Below are 14,856 nucleotides of genomic sequence, written 5' to 3' on the forward strand. Positions count from 1 at the left end.
CTGAACAAGCCATGTGACCTCAGCTGCTGTGACCTCTCTCCATCTAAGCTGCCCTCCTCCTGATAAACTCCAATAGCTTTATATGCTTCTTTCGTTGAGGTGACCCAAAAATGCCTCCAGCCCTTGAGGTGAGCCCACCCCAGTGCAGAGCAGAGTGGGACAATCCCCTCCCGTGCCCGGCTGTTGATGCTGTGCCTGATGTCCCCCAGGGCAGGGTTGGCCCTCCTGGCTGCCAGGGCACTGCTGGCTCGTGTTCAATTTGCCATGTTTGGATTAAACACTGAGATTAGGACCTCCAGATTTTACTGTGAGTTCAGGGCCTCCCGATCTTGCTGTATCATCCAAAACTCAGTTTGTGTAGTGCCCACTGATACACACCTGACCTAGAGAAGGAAAGCGACCAACCCTAAAATCTCTGAAGGGCATAGGTATTTAAAAAAGTTACCTTAAGAATGTGTGCTGTGCTGGCTATGCCTCTGAGCTCCTCAACACCCACAGGAATCAGAAATATCTATTTCAGAAATAGTGTGGCCAGCAGGCCTAGGGAAGCTATTCTTCCCCTGTGCTCAGCACTAGTGAGGTCACTCCTTGTTAACTGTGTTCAGGTCTCAATTCAGGAAGGACTTTGAGGTGCTGGAGCAAATTCAGAAAAGGGAAACCAAGCTGTGAAGCACAGCAAAGCCTGGAGCACATGTCTTAAGAGAAGCAGGAGTATTTACTCTGGAAATGAGGAGGCTCCAGGGAGTCGTCATTGCACTCAATAGCTCCCTGAAAGGAAGGGGTGGCCAGGTTGGGGTCAGACTTTTCTCTGACAATTGGCAATAGGACGAGAGGACACAGCCTTAAGCCGTGCCAGGGGACGTTAACGTTGTACATTAGGAGCAATTTCTTCACAGAAAGGGTGATTAGACATTGGAATGGGCTGCCCAGGGAGGGTGGAGTCACCGTCCCTGGAGGTATTAAAAAAAACCCCTGGACGTAGCACTCAGTGCCACGGTCTGGTTGACACGGTGGTGTTGGGTCACAGGTAGGACTCAATGATCTCGGAGACGTTTTCCACCCTCACTGAGTCTGTGAATTCCAGCAGACGGTATCTGGTTAATCTGACACCCCGCGACTGCAGCGCCCGAACCCGGCCGCGGCCCGGGGAGAAGCGCTCCCGAGGTGCCGCCGGCAGGCGGGTGACACCGCGCCGCAGGTCCCTCCCCTCCGCCTCGCTCCTCCCGCTGCCGGCCTCTCGCCCCTCCCGGCGCGGGGCGGCAGTGCCCGGTGTCCCGGTGTCCCCGCCCCGCCGGCCGCGGCCGCCGCCATCGCCATGAAGTGCCACTACGAGGTGCTGGGCGTGAGGCGCGACGCCGCCGAGGAGGAGCTGAAGCGGGCGTACCGCCGGCTGGCGCTGCGCTGGCACCCGGGTACGGCCCGGGCCCGGCCCCGGCCCCGCGCGGCGCGGGGGCACCGCGCTGTCGCCCGGCTCGGTGCCGGGGGCGGCGGGGCGGCTGCTGCCGCCGAGCCTGACCGCCGCTGACACGGTTTCGTTAAATTGTCCTGCAGATAAAAACCTCGAGAACGCGGAGGAGGCAGCGGAGCAGTTCAAGTTGATCCAGGCGGCGTACGACGTGCTCAGCGACCCACAGGAACGGGCCTGGTGAGCGGCGCTCGGCCTGGCTGTGGCTTTATTAGCCCTGGCTTGCCAGGGCTTGTCCTGTGCTGCTCCTGGGCCTCGCTTCTAGTCAGCGCGGGCAGCCGGGGCAGGGGCAGCCGACTGGTTTTAGGTTTTGCAGGAGTTAAGAGCCGTGCAGCCCCGTGCAGGGGCACGGTCCGCACTCTCACCTTCCTCGTGGTGTGCCGGGAGCTGAAGGCGTGCTGGGCCCCGAGGAGCGCCCTGCCAACAGCCAGGCTTCCTCCTCCCCGAGCAGCTTTTCACGGCAGCTCTGGTCAGCCCTCTGGCCCTGGGCAGTGCACACAGGTGTTCAGTTCTAGTTTAAAATACACACATACACATCTCTAAGGGATCTCTATTCGAAATGTTCTGTGTAGCTTGTTTTTCACATGGGCTGAAGCATCTACCAGATTACACAGCCAAACCCACCTCTCCTGGGTTTGTCCTCCTTGAGAATATTGGACTCTTTTTCAGTTTTTATGTGCTTATGTATGATATGGGGGGTTTTTTGAGTGCATGCAAGTATTGGGTGATTTAAATAATGCCCTACCACTTTCTGGAAGTTTTGTGAGGCATCTTTCTCAGATGTGATTGATTGGTAGCTGGCTCTTGAGGAATTACTGCTATAGATATTGCAGATAAAATAATAGTGAGTTAAATTAAGGTCAAGAGGGAATATCCACTGGGTCTGTCATGTTTTTTCTCTCTGAAGACTTTGGATGTGAGAGACAAATTACGGACAGTAGGTTAAGCTATTCAGTGATGTGATAGGTGTACTGTGTTAGTTTAGCAGCGCTGAGGGGTGTTCTGTGTCTCTACATCCTTGATGATGTGAATTTTTTCCAGGTATGATAATCACAGGGAGGCTCTGCTGAAAGGGGGAGTTGATGGAGACTATCAAGATGACAGCTTAGATCTGCTGCACTACTTCACTGTTAGCTGTTACTCTGGATATGGGGATGATGAAAAGGTAAGGAATCAATTAATCTTTAATCAGCCTAAATTTCATTATTCATTATAAGTGTTAGCATTTGTTTTATGTTAAAGTTATATGTAGAATTGTTAGCACAACTTATGCAAATGCAAGACAAAACTTAACCTGGATGTATAGGGAGGCTTTAATTCTTGTGTATTATCCAGCAATTACTTAATCAAAATGTCCAGCTATGTCGTACAACTACAGATGTGTGCATATTGTTTATTTATCTCATATAGTGAAACATTCCAGGGCTTTGCAATACCATCTGTTGATTTAGAAATACCTTTATTAAGCTAGAATGTTGAAAACTACAGAAAAGCAATGTAACAATAGCCTTTGGGGGAAGGTGTGCTTGCTGTAATTGAATTCCCTATTGGATTTTTGAATTTCCCATTGGATTTTAAAATACTCACTCATAATATTTAATATACAAAAAAGCTCCATGTGATGAGAAAAACATCCACCAGAGGAAATAATTACCTCTCCTTCTGTTACTGTACTAGCAGTCAGTAACAGAATATTAATAACATGTTAATTTAGAAAAACATAGGATATTTAATAGTGAATTTTATGTCTGGAACTTCCACAAAACTTGATCCTGTGTAACTAGACACCTATCACCATCTCCAGCATATGGAAACTTTCTTTCTTTTAAAATTGATGTTTAACTACACGTGTGAGAGAGACAGTGTGAGGAAGGTGGAAGTAAAAGGCATGAGAGGTAGTGAAACTTTGTTAAGAAGGGTCTTGTACCTCAAGCAAGTTCTTACAAGGCCTTTATCCTGGTTTTGAGTTGCTCTTGCAGTGTAGCAACGTTTCTCTATAATACGCTGCATCTGAGCATTTGTACATCTATTATTGTGCCACGCAAAAGGTTTACATATTTATTTGTTTGTTTGTTTGTTTCAGGGATTCTTTACAGTCTATCGACAAGTTTTTGAGAAGATTGCGAAGGAAGAGCTGGAATATATGACACAGGAGGATATTGAAGAATTCCCTATGTTTGGATATTCCCATAGTGACTATGATACGGTAAGGGCAAGTGTAAAACTGAGCAGGTAACGGAGTTAAACCATTACTTTGTCCCAGAGGAGGGTGCCTGCTGCTCTCTGAGGTGAATACCATGCATCTGTGGTTATTTTCTACTATGTAGACCTTTACTGCAAGGGAAATGCTTGTGGTCTGATTCATATTTATGTGAATTAAAATTGGTATTTCCTGTTGGACTACAGTGTTAGCCAGGCCTGCTGGGTGAGTTTCAGACAGATGCTTTGCAGGGCCAACCATCAATTATGCCAATGGAAGTTAAGTCTAGTGCAAGACCTATAAAGCAAAAGAATGGATGTTTTTTTGGCTTCCTGATGAGAGTAGTTTACCAGTGTTTAACACAACTTATGTTACAGAGAGGGGTACTGAGCTAATTTTTTCTGCTGTAGCATGTAGTATCTTGCCTCATACAGGCAAACTGCATAGCAATTAGTGTGCAGCACAGCCTTTAGAAAGTAGATGTGATGTTGACTGGCAGTGTGAACTGCCAATATTATTACATAGTCATCTGCAATTAGCTTGTAGTCAGATTTGATTCAGAAAAAATTGCATGCTTTCCTCTGTGAAAAAAAGAAAAGAAGGTGTATGGATACTTGTATGACTTGAATTCTTGTCATCTGGTTTGCCAACTATTTGTTATAATCTATCAGACTATCAGACTTATGATTTTTTTTTAAGGTTACCAGTATTTCTGTGTTGAAATTAAATAATGAGGTGATAACACTTTCCCTAGGGAACAACTGCACAGTATGAAGTGCACTCAAATATTGCTTCTAGTGTGGTACTTCTCCCTGTCACTTTTTCTGTATGGCTAATTATTTATGAAATTTGAATTTATTCATACCTTAAAAGTTAGTAGCTTCAGTGGTATAAAACTTGGCTGGATTTGGAAACAAATGTTACCAATCAAACTTCTTAAGAAGGGCCAGAAAGGATGTTTGGATGTGGGGAGAAGTTACAGGATGGCTTAACAAATGGAAATCTTTCCCAAGGAGAATACATAGTATCTCTGGACCAGCTAAAATATGTCTTTTCATGTTGTTAATTTGAAACATCCTTTGAAAACTGCTTGTTTTGAGGCCATGGGACAGATATGATTGTAGACTCAAAATAGCTTCAATGCTTGTGTAGTAACTGCAAAAAGGACTGGAATTCCGATTCAACATGCTTTGACATCTGCCTAGTTCACGCTGTTCTGGAAGCAGAGTGCTCACTTTTTTCCCCCCTAAGGATTCATAGGGGTATTTTTTAGGAAATAGTTTCTGTTAAGTAGAAAGGTAATTTTCCCTGTTGTCTTACATTCAGACAAAGAGATTACACTGTTGGAGGATTCCAACATTGCAGTGCTCACTTCTCTTTGCAGTAGGAATATAATGGGAAAAGAGTTTTAGAAGGGAGCTGCAAAAACTATACAAAGGCTTTAAAATCTGTGATGTGAGTGCTCTTTGGTTTGGTCTACTTTGTGAATTCACAAGAAGCATGAGAGGCAGCTTGATCAGAGCCAGGCAGCCAGGAGAGGGCTATGAGTTTACAAGCATTCTTAGGGCTATGAGTTTACAAGCATTCATGGGAAGAGAAGACTTGCAGGTCGACAAAAATGATCAGCTCCAGGTATGAGTAGCAGGCTAAACAAAATCCACTTGAGAGTTCAGCAAGGGCTGCTGTACAGGCTGCTGGTGAGTGCCAGACATGTGCAGGTTGTTAAGGTGGCTGCTGCGAAAGGGGAGAGTCCCACCTTATATATCTGGTGAAGGGGAGGATGATCCCTGTCATCAGTTAGTGGGTGTGCATCCTTTTGCACAGAAGTATCCTTTTCTGAAGCAGAAATCTGAGGTAGGTGGTCTAATATTACTTAGGTTATTGGATGAAATGTAAATGTTTATTGGTTATTTTTTGTGATAGCAGAGAAAAACTGTAGTGACACCTGCCAGAAGCCACAGCCATGAATTTCACATGTAGGATACTGGAAGTTATTGTTGAGTTGTTCCTGTGAATAACAATTGATAGTTGTAGTTCCTGTGTATAAAAATGGCAGAAGAAGAAGAGGACTCACTAGAAGAAAACATTAAACCGTGGGGTTAAATACTTCTGTGAGGTATCCCAAAATATGAGCAGTTGGGCATATAGAAGTGAGTGGTAAAAAGGAAGATGGATGGGGCAAGTAATGCAAGAAGGAAGTTTAGGCATATCTTGATTGCTGAATATACAGAATGCAGAAGGACAATAATTATTTGAACAGAAATAAAGAACAAACCCAAAGTGATTAGATACCACGTTATAAGTCCAGCATTTACATATGAATAGTAAAAGGGAGGAGAATAAGTAACAATCACTTACTTTTTATTTTAATGTGAAAGGTAGGGGGCATAATCTTAGCCTAGTCATGTAGTTTGCTAACAAAAGAGGAGTAAATGTTTCTTCACACAGCCATTTCTTAAACTGTGCAAGTCACAGCTCCTTGCTGTTGTATCATCAAGGGCTATTCATTTCTGTCTTGCTCAGGAAGCAGAAAGAATATACAAGGAAGAAATAGCATTATGTATTTGTTTTGCTGCTTTTTTTATGCTGTGCAAGTGTGTGGCTGACCTCCGGTGTGGTTTAATGTGGAGTGTGTGTTTAATGTGCGTTTAATATTAGTAGGTGAGTACCAGCTTGCAGGCAGCATATGTGATTCTGATTGTGCTTTTCAGTTTGACAGGAGAAATACAGCACAGCTAAGTAACTGGACACTAGTGTCAGTGTGATCCAATACTGCAGGGGGGATATTTTTAGAAGTTGCAGTTTGTAATAGTTTAGATAAGGTTGTTAAATTGAGGTGCTTTCAGACTTCAAGGATGATGTTAGAAATTTCTCTAAATCTCCATTGCTCTCAGGCAAAACTGTGGCCTGTGTAGAAGTTCAGAAAAAAACTGTTACAAAAGCTCTGAATTATTTCTCTGTTTTTTCTGTCGCTCCTCAACAAGTGACTTAGTTTTGTTTCTTCTTATAGGTTGTCCACCCTTTCTATGCATATTGGCAGAGTTTCTGTACTCAGAAAAACTTTGCTTGGAAAGAAGAATATGACACACGACAAGCCTCAAACCGCTGGGAAAAACGAGCTATGGAAAAAGAGAACAAGAAAACGAGAGAGAAAGCAAGGAAAGAGAGGAATGAACTGATCCGTCAGCTAGTAGCCTTTATTCGTAAAAGAGATAAAAGAGTACAGGCTCACAGAAAACTTGTAGAAGAACAAAATGCAGAAAAAACTAGGAAAGCAGAGGAATTTCGGAGGCAACAGAAGCTAAAACAAGCCAAGTATGTACATGTGGAACAAATATTGGTTTTTTTAACTTGAAGAAATTACGCATGAGGATACAATATAGACTTAGATTCTAATAGTAGCTCCACTTGCTCTTTTAAACATCTTTGAAAATTTTATGTACTAATTTTGGTCTCAAGTCTGAGCTTTTTAAAACTCAGGCTTTTGCATTGTACTGACTTGTAGAGATCTAAGATAACTGGGGAATGGTTATCTGGGTGCTGTGAGTAATAGCACAGAACCCAGTGTGCTTTTATTTAGCTGAGGAAATAAAATTCAATAGTTACCTATTTTCTTTAAAGAAAAAAAAAAGTAAGTTGTAGAGTAAGAGAGAACAACCTGGACTTAGATCATCTTCATCTGCCTTGGAGCTGTACCTGCTTAGAAGAAAGAGGGGATAATGAGCTTAGCTTTGTCTTGCCTCTGAATTCTTTGGAAAGGACCCTTTCCTTGGACTAAATGCAGTGTCAGAGTTTGGCTTTTTTGCCGAAATAAAAAGAGGTGGTCTCCCAACTATAGCCACAATTTATTTTTTCAACTGAAAGAACTGTTTGCCTGCACATACAAGGGAGGAGCTTAAATTCTTATTAAGAGTGCACTTGCAAAATAACAGCATATGATTAAAATTATGTAATAACATAAATGGAGTGTATTATGTACTGTTTTTCTATATATACATATCTACTTTCACCCTTTAGGGACAATAAAGTAGGGTTATGCATTTACTGACAAGTGGCTTGCTAATTCTGAGACAAGAAGCCAGCTGGAGCAAAATTCAACTGTCCTGTGATGCCATATTTGGTAACTTGGGGCACACTTAAATTGGGAAAACTGAGATGGTACATTCCCATAGCACACAGTCAAGGAGTAATGTGCTTGTGTATTTTGTTGTCCTGTATTTTTTGTGAGTTTGTGTGGCACTCACATTCTCAGAACAGAGAGACGTAATTCTCTCTCTCAGAGTTTTTTCCTAGAAAAACGCAGAGAAGAGAAAAACGATTCTTCTCTCTACTTGCTGCTCCTGTTGTTTTGCACATGTAGAATGTGTTAAGAAGATTGTTTACCTGAAGTGATTTGTCAATTGAATTCTACTGAAGATTATTTTGTTTCCTTGGCCAATTGGAAAAAGCTGTGTCCTGACTGTCAGGAGACAGCCATGAGTTTTCTTTAGTATTCTTTGTAGTATAGTTATCGTATAGTATAATGTAATATAATATAGTTTAATGAAGCAGTTGTTCAGCCTTCTGAATCAATAAAGTCAGATACCAATCATTCCCTTCATCACGGGCACCCTGTTTTACTATGAGTTTGGATCCTAGAGTAGGATTGAGATGACTTCCTTGCTGTCAGCATGTGACCATGCTGCACAGCATGTTCTGCCTGAAATTCAACTAGGACCCACCTGTGTTAATATCTCTGCCTGCAGTGCAGAGGTGCCCATTGACATCACAAATTAACTCAGATTGCTCGGATTTCCAGTTGTTTGCTCCATCATGATATGTTCAGAACTTTCCTCCTGAGATGCCGAAGAAGAGCAGTTATCTTTAAGTAGAAGTTATCTTTCAGTAACACTGTTCCCCTAGTTCCCATCTGAGGCACACATTGCAGAAGTTACTGTATTCTGCTTGCAGGCTTGCTGAGCAGTACAAAGAGCAGAGCTGGATAACTATGTCAGATCTGGAGAGAGAGCTGCAAGAGATGGAGGCACAATATGAAAAGGAATTTGGAGATGGATCAGGTGGTGAAGATGAATTAGAAGAACAGGAGACAAAAAGCATTGAAGGTATGGTGTGTGGGAAGGTGATATATACTGAGTCACTGCAGTATGAGTGTGGTTCACTACAGCCTCAGATTCACAGTCCTGACTATAACTCCCTCCCTCTGAGGATGCTGGGCTAGAGTCTGTCCCTCTTCTGGTGTTTTTGTTTGAACAAGCTGCAGCTGTTAATTTATACCAATGTCTGATATGGTGAGGTGATCTTGAGCTGTCTGTGTGTCAGTAGTACTGGGGAAATTGAATGTCAGTGCTGTGACTATTTTCTGGGGCTTAAAGAGCATCTTGTTCAAAAATTGCTCATCTGATTTTTTTCTCTCTGATCCCTGCTGATCTCTTCAGAGAAACTGAATGATGACACTGAAGAAGCTGAACTCGTTGATGGTCTGTACTGCCCTGCTTGTGACAAATTGTTAAAAACTGAGAAAGCGTAAGTATTTGTGGGTGGCGATTTGGGGGTGGAGGTGTTGGGTTTTAAGTCATTTGAAACTACATTTTAGAGAATTTTTAACTTCACATAATGATGAGTGTTGTCTTCCCAGTAAAGACATTGTCTGTGCAGAAATTTCCATACTTAGTAGTGCTGGATAATGGGTCTGTTGTTAATTTATATGTAAATGTAACAATGTTTGCTCAGAGCAACCTGCAGTAACAATCTGGTCTTCACAGCATGAAGAATCATGAAAAATCAAAGAAGCATCGAGAGATGGTATCACTGCTACGACAGCAGTTGGAAGAGGAGGAAGAGAAATTTCCTGTGTCTTCGGATGATGCAGATGGAATACAGACCAAAGAGGAGGAAGAAACAGAAGACATACCCAAACAGAAGTACTTCAAATTGTTTTTAATTTTATCATGACTCATGATTTACTAAGTCTTAGTAGCCTTTAGAGGGAGCTCCTGATGATTTGCTGTTGCATTGCTCTCAGTATTGTGCAATTTGAAATACTTCTTAGCATCAGAGTTCCAGTAAAACACGTGCCTTTGCATGACTACATTTGAGTGCCATAAGACAACAGACTTATGTTTTCTCTGCTGCCTAAAGTTATATGTTAAGGAAAAGAAGGATTTGTTATTTTTCAAACAGAGGAACTTCCCAGAGTGAGTGCTTATTGATTTGGTACTTACTGTCAATTAATTGCTGGCATAAATGGAAAACAAGTGTGGTCAAAATCAGAATTGTCACACAACTTAATTTTTTAAACAGCCAGAGCATAATCCCAACTATCTCAGTAGTGTCTTTGGGTTCAGTCTGAGCAGAACAAGTGTTTTACTAAAAGCAGTGAGTAGTTTGGGAGACCTGTTGTTTTTTTTCTGGCAGGAGTAACTTTCTTTTTGTGGCTATCTAGTATCATGTTAAGAGGATAAAGGAAAAGTATAGCTTTATATCTTTTTAGAAATCCTACTAGGTTTTGGGGGTTTTCTGTAAAAAAAAGCTAATTTTAAAATTATCTTTACAGACTCTCAAAGAAACAAAGGAAGAAGCAGAAAACAATGAAGGTATGTAGTCATAATCATACTCTGGGAACTTTACAACCCAGTTTTCTTAAGAAGCTGAAAACTGGCATTTAACTCCTGACAAATTATTTCTCTGTCCTGCAGAACAGGAGAACTTGAAAGTGCACAGAATTTTAAAGCTATTTTAAAACTATTTTAAAATATTTTAAATGATTTTTTGCTGCCAGAATAACTTTTCTTAGACTTATTATAATCATATTTTATGGTAATAACATCACAGACCTCACTTCATTGTGTTAGTACAGATGCTAATATGTGGTGCTGACTCTAAAAAGGCTGTAGTCTGAAGTATAAGAAAAACAGATGGAAACAGGCAGATGGGGAGAATGCAAGGGATTGATCAGTAAGACCAGTAGTGGCCTTGGTGCATTAAGAGCAGTTTGGTGGTCACTTCTGGCTTTAGTTGTAGGAGTTGGTAAAATGTGTTGTTTTTTAATCTCTAATTTAGAGGGGGTCAAAAAGACTGCCACAGTATTGGTTTTCTGCTGGCACTGTAACTGTTGGAATGAACACATCCATTCCACCTTTCTCTTGAAGTGCAAACAGAAGTTACACTGGTCTGTTGTACTCCAGGATCTGAGTCTGTGTGTGATATCACAGATCTCTGCTGACAGCAGCAGGTGAAATTCACCAAGAGCAAGTTGTTTCAGGCTTGAGTGGCAGGGATGTCATAGTCAGCTTGCTTCTCTGTCTGCCTTCCTCTAACTTCATCCTTTTCAAATACTTACTCCTCAGTCCTAGCCTTGTTCCAGTGAGCAGTCTGTAGCGGGTCCTGCCTCTTCCATGCTTTCCCCTCTAATTTCCCATTGTCCGTTCACCTTTTCTGCCGTCTCCCACTCCATCATTATCTCTTGTTCTTAAGAAACTTTTCTGAGACTTTCAAGCAGCTGAAGCTTCCTGGCTTCACATTGGCTGGTCCAGTTGCATAGTCTGAGTATTGGCTGGACCTTCATGTTTCTGTGCAGGCCACGAGGTTAACTCTTTCCTCCTCTGTTTGAGACCAGAAGGTCTGTTCTCACTGCAGAGGGGGCATAGTCACCGGGGCTCTGTTCCATCAGTTTGATACAGCCTGGACAGTAGGTGCCACTCTTGCATTGCTCAAGCTGCAGTCTTGTGCTGGGAAATCCTCACCTCCATCCTCTGCCAAGCATTGTGGAGTACTGGGAATCTCTGTGGGTTTTATTTCCTTTTCCTGAAGTTAGGATTAGCCAAGTTTTTTTCAGGTAGTTGAGACTGTGCACTAGAGATGGTAAGAGTTGCATTAATGTGGTGTTAGGTCAAATTTGTTATTTTGGAAGCTTTGCTATTCTGCTTCAGGCATGGAGTTAATATTTTGCCAAACCATGTATTGAGTCTAATCTGGCACATGGAAAAAGCTGCCAGTATCTGCTAGGGAAGGAAAATACAGTGTGTCTACCTAATTTCAGTCAGCTGAAATTTTGGCTCCATTGTCCTAATGCAGCTGTCTGGCACAGAAAACTTTAGTCTAAATAATTAACCCTTTACAAAGTTACAAGCCAAGCCACTACGTGTGAAATAAGAAATGGTAGTCAGAACAGGATGAACCTGTGTGTAATTAAAAGCTACCTTCATTCTCCTCTTCTGTAGTTTCAGAGGCTGTTTTGTTGGTGTTTCTTCCCTTCACCACAGGTGGCCTCATCTTTCAAAACAGGAGAACTAAGGTTTTACATGTTACAGTCTCACTGAAAGCACACAGTAAAATTAAGAGGGTCCATGGCTTTCTCTCCTCCCAACCCACCCATGTTTGAGGTAAATGAGTATCATACTATAGACATAGTCACTAACAAACTGAAAGTATTTAACTTGGATTTTTTTTGTTTGGACAGAGTTATGAGGACTCTTTTGATCAAAGTGCTGACGAAGAAACAGTTGAACAAAAGGAAGTGCCCATCGTGGAGAAGGACAGTGGCTCAACAGAGGAGTTGGTAAATGATAGCCAGAGATGTGCTCTGTCAGAGGACACAGGCATTACGGATGACGTCAGCCAAGAGAATGAAACAAAAAGTGAAGCAAAAAGGTGTGTTGAGTTGCAACATTGCAGTCGCTGTGTCATTCTGTGTCATGTTTGATATTGTCAAGCAAGGATAGATTTACTCTCAAATGTGGACTCTAGGGGCTGCTCACCAAAACCGGTTTGAATAAATATGATGCTAAACAAAGCGTGTAGGAACTTCTCTGGAAGTGGTATTTGGCTGCAGATTGCTGCCATATCACTTCCCAGGAGCTGATTAAACATTCTGAGATTAACAATTGACTGTATAAATTAATTTCTTTTTCTGGATGCACTTACATTTTATTGTGTGGAGAAAGAACAGGGGAAAGCAGCAGAGACATTAAAAACTGAAGAACATCAGAAGCTTAGTAAATGCTAAATGTTCCTGTGCACTGATTTTGGTTCCTCTCTGTCTGTTAGCAGCACTAAGCCTAAAGGGAAAAAAGCCAAGGAAGCAAAAAAGTCTGCTAAGGTGTCTTCAGAGAGCTCAACAATGGTATGTCAAATTACTTACGCTATTTAAAATAGAATCAGAGGTTGGAAGGGGCCTTAAAGATCATCCATTTCCAGTAGACCACATTGCTGAAAGCCACATCCAGCCTGGCCTTGGACACTTCCCAGGGATGAGGCATCCATAACTTCTCTATGCCAATGCCTTATCACCCTTACAGTAAAGAATTTCTTCATAATGTGTAATCTAGACCTGCCCTCTGTCAGTTTAAGACCATTGCCCATTGTTCTGTCACTCTGCCCGTATAAAAAGTCACTCTCCCTCCTTTATGTAAGCCCCCTTAAGGCACAGGAAGGCTGCAATGAGTTCTCCCTGGAGCCTTCTCTTCGTCTTTCTCTTTGTCTTTATAGGAGGGCTAAAAGGTGGGGGTCATATAACTACAAAGAAGGCTGTTTTTCGGTCACCTCCAGTCCACCAATTCTGCCCCTGTGATTTTGATAGAACTGAAACTTCAGCTCTTGTCCTCACAGAGAAATGCAGGACTTGGCTTCATTTCTAGGAGAGCTGGTGAAGTTCTGTGTGCAAATTCAGTTTTGCAGTTCAAATAAATTAAACAGCTAGGGACAGAGCTGTTGTCACCCAGCAGGTGACAGGCAGTACTGTTTGCATCTTTCTCTATATTATTGATGCTTGCCAGAGAGCAAAACTTAGTAGTAAGTACAGCTAAGACATACTAAATTCTCTGCATCTCAGAGCCCAAACCATTACCTGTATGGTCAGGTGAGATCAAAACTATCCTTTACTTTGAATTAGCCTTTGCAAGGCTTCCATTCTTGGTTTTACTTAAAGCACTTTGAAATATCATGAAGTTAAATTTGCAATTTAAAAAAAAAAAAAATGTGTTTAATTCCTAATGAATAATGAAATATTGATGATAGAAACAGCTTATTCTTGCTTCATTGCCAAGGAGAAACTGTGTGCATGAAATTGGTGTATTGCACTGATGATATATTCAATACAAATGTGAAGCATTCTGTTTTGTTTTTTTTTCTCATGTAGAATGAAGTTCCTATCCACTGTGTAACCTGCAACTGTGCATTTCCATCCCGAAATAAATTGTTTGAACATCTGAAAGTCACAGGTCATGCAAGAGCAACAACACCGACTGTAAATGGAGCTGTGAACACCAAAAACAAAAAAGAGAAACGTAAAAACAGATAGAACTTTGCCATAGTGACAGTCTTCAGAATTGTACATTAACATTCTGACAAAACTGAAACATGCACACTGCCTGTATCTGGACTTAAACAAAGAAGGCAAGTACCAATGTAGGAAAAAAATGAAGATGCACAAAAGGAATACTACCTTGTGGAAGACTCTGTGCTTTCTTCTGTTCTTAAAAGCCTTCCTTTAATCATAGAATGGTTTGGTGTTGTGGCACAGGTGGGTGTTCCTTCCACTAAGCCACCTTGTCTAAAGCCCTGTACCCTGAGCAGCTTTCACACCATAGGTGGGGAAATAGTAACTCAAAGCTATTCACCCTGTGTTCCTGTAGAACCTGCATGGATTATTTCCACACAGAGGAAATAATAAATTATTTTGACATGTGTGCAGTTGCTTTTCTTTTGAGAGGGCTCAGCTCAGGGTGAGTAGCCAGTAGCAGAGCCTATGCTCTGTGGGTGAGAACATGATGCTAAGAACACCCAGGTCATGGGTTTGGTCCCTCTATGGGCCGTTCACTTAGGAGCTGGGCTTGATGATCCTTGTGGATCCCTTCCAGCTCAGAATATTCTTTGATTCTTGCTCCTCTGTCAAATATGAAGCACCGCCAAGATATGGGTTTTTCTTCTGCCATCAAATTACTTAATTACATTTAGCAGCAGACAGAAGGAAAGAAGCTAGATGACAAAGCTGTTTAACCTGTTTTGACAATTCCTGTTTTGTACATCTACCTCCATGGCAGGTGTTGGGGAAAAAACGTCTAGTGAAACAGCCTTGCTGGATAAGTGAGGGAGAAATAAATGAGTGACATGAATTAATTAATTTGTTCTGATTTCTAAGGAAAGACACTACGCTTCTGTTTAAAGGCATAATCTGTCTGATCTTCAGTAGGAC

The 14,856-nt window shown here is 41.9% G+C and overlaps 1 protein-coding gene across 2 annotated transcripts; it reads left to right on the forward strand.

Annotated features, from left to right (window-relative positions):
- The first annotated feature begins 1,215 nt into the window (after positions 1-1,215).
- Positions 1,216-14,776, forward strand: DNAJC21 (DnaJ heat shock protein family (Hsp40) member C21). 2 transcript variants are annotated; one of them, XM_038124700.1, is made up of 12 exons: positions 1,216-1,412; positions 1,552-1,645; positions 2,507-2,630; positions 3,549-3,671; positions 6,676-6,980; positions 8,616-8,767; positions 9,101-9,188; positions 9,428-9,586; positions 10,219-10,258; positions 12,124-12,314; positions 12,711-12,786; positions 13,801-14,776. In XM_038124700.1, exons 1-12 carry the CDS (start codon positions 1,316-1,318, stop codon positions 13,960-13,962), a joined length of 1,611 nt encoding a protein of 536 aa, XP_037980628.1. In that variant the 5' UTR covers positions 1,216-1,315; the 3' UTR covers positions 13,963-14,776. The 2 variants fall into 2 exon arrangements, with proteins under 2 accessions (XP_037980628.1, XP_037980629.1); XM_038124701.1 differs by having other exon boundaries at positions 12,714-12,786.
- Positions 14,777-14,856: the final 80 nt, after the last annotated feature.

Source organism: Motacilla alba, chromosome Z (assembly GCF_015832195.1).
Source record: "Motacilla alba alba isolate MOTALB_02 chromosome Z, Motacilla_alba_V1.0_pri, whole genome shotgun sequence".
NCBI lineage: Eukaryota > Metazoa > Chordata > Aves > Passeriformes > Motacillidae > Motacilla > Motacilla alba.

Excerpts from the sequence above, each read along its gene's own strand:
- DNAJC21 (XM_038124700.1), top strand. The coding sequence starts at position 1,316 with ATGAAGTGCCACTACGAGGTGCTGGGCGTGAGGCGCGACGCCGCCGAG. Across the intron at positions 2,631-3,548 it reads GATATGGGGATGATGAAAAG|GGATTCTTTACAGTCTATCG; the intron begins GTAAGGAATCAA and ends TGTTTGTTTCAG. Across the intron at positions 12,787-13,800 it reads CTTCAGAGAGCTCAACAATG|AATGAAGTTCCTATCCACTG; the intron begins GTATGTCAAATT and ends TTTCTCATGTAG.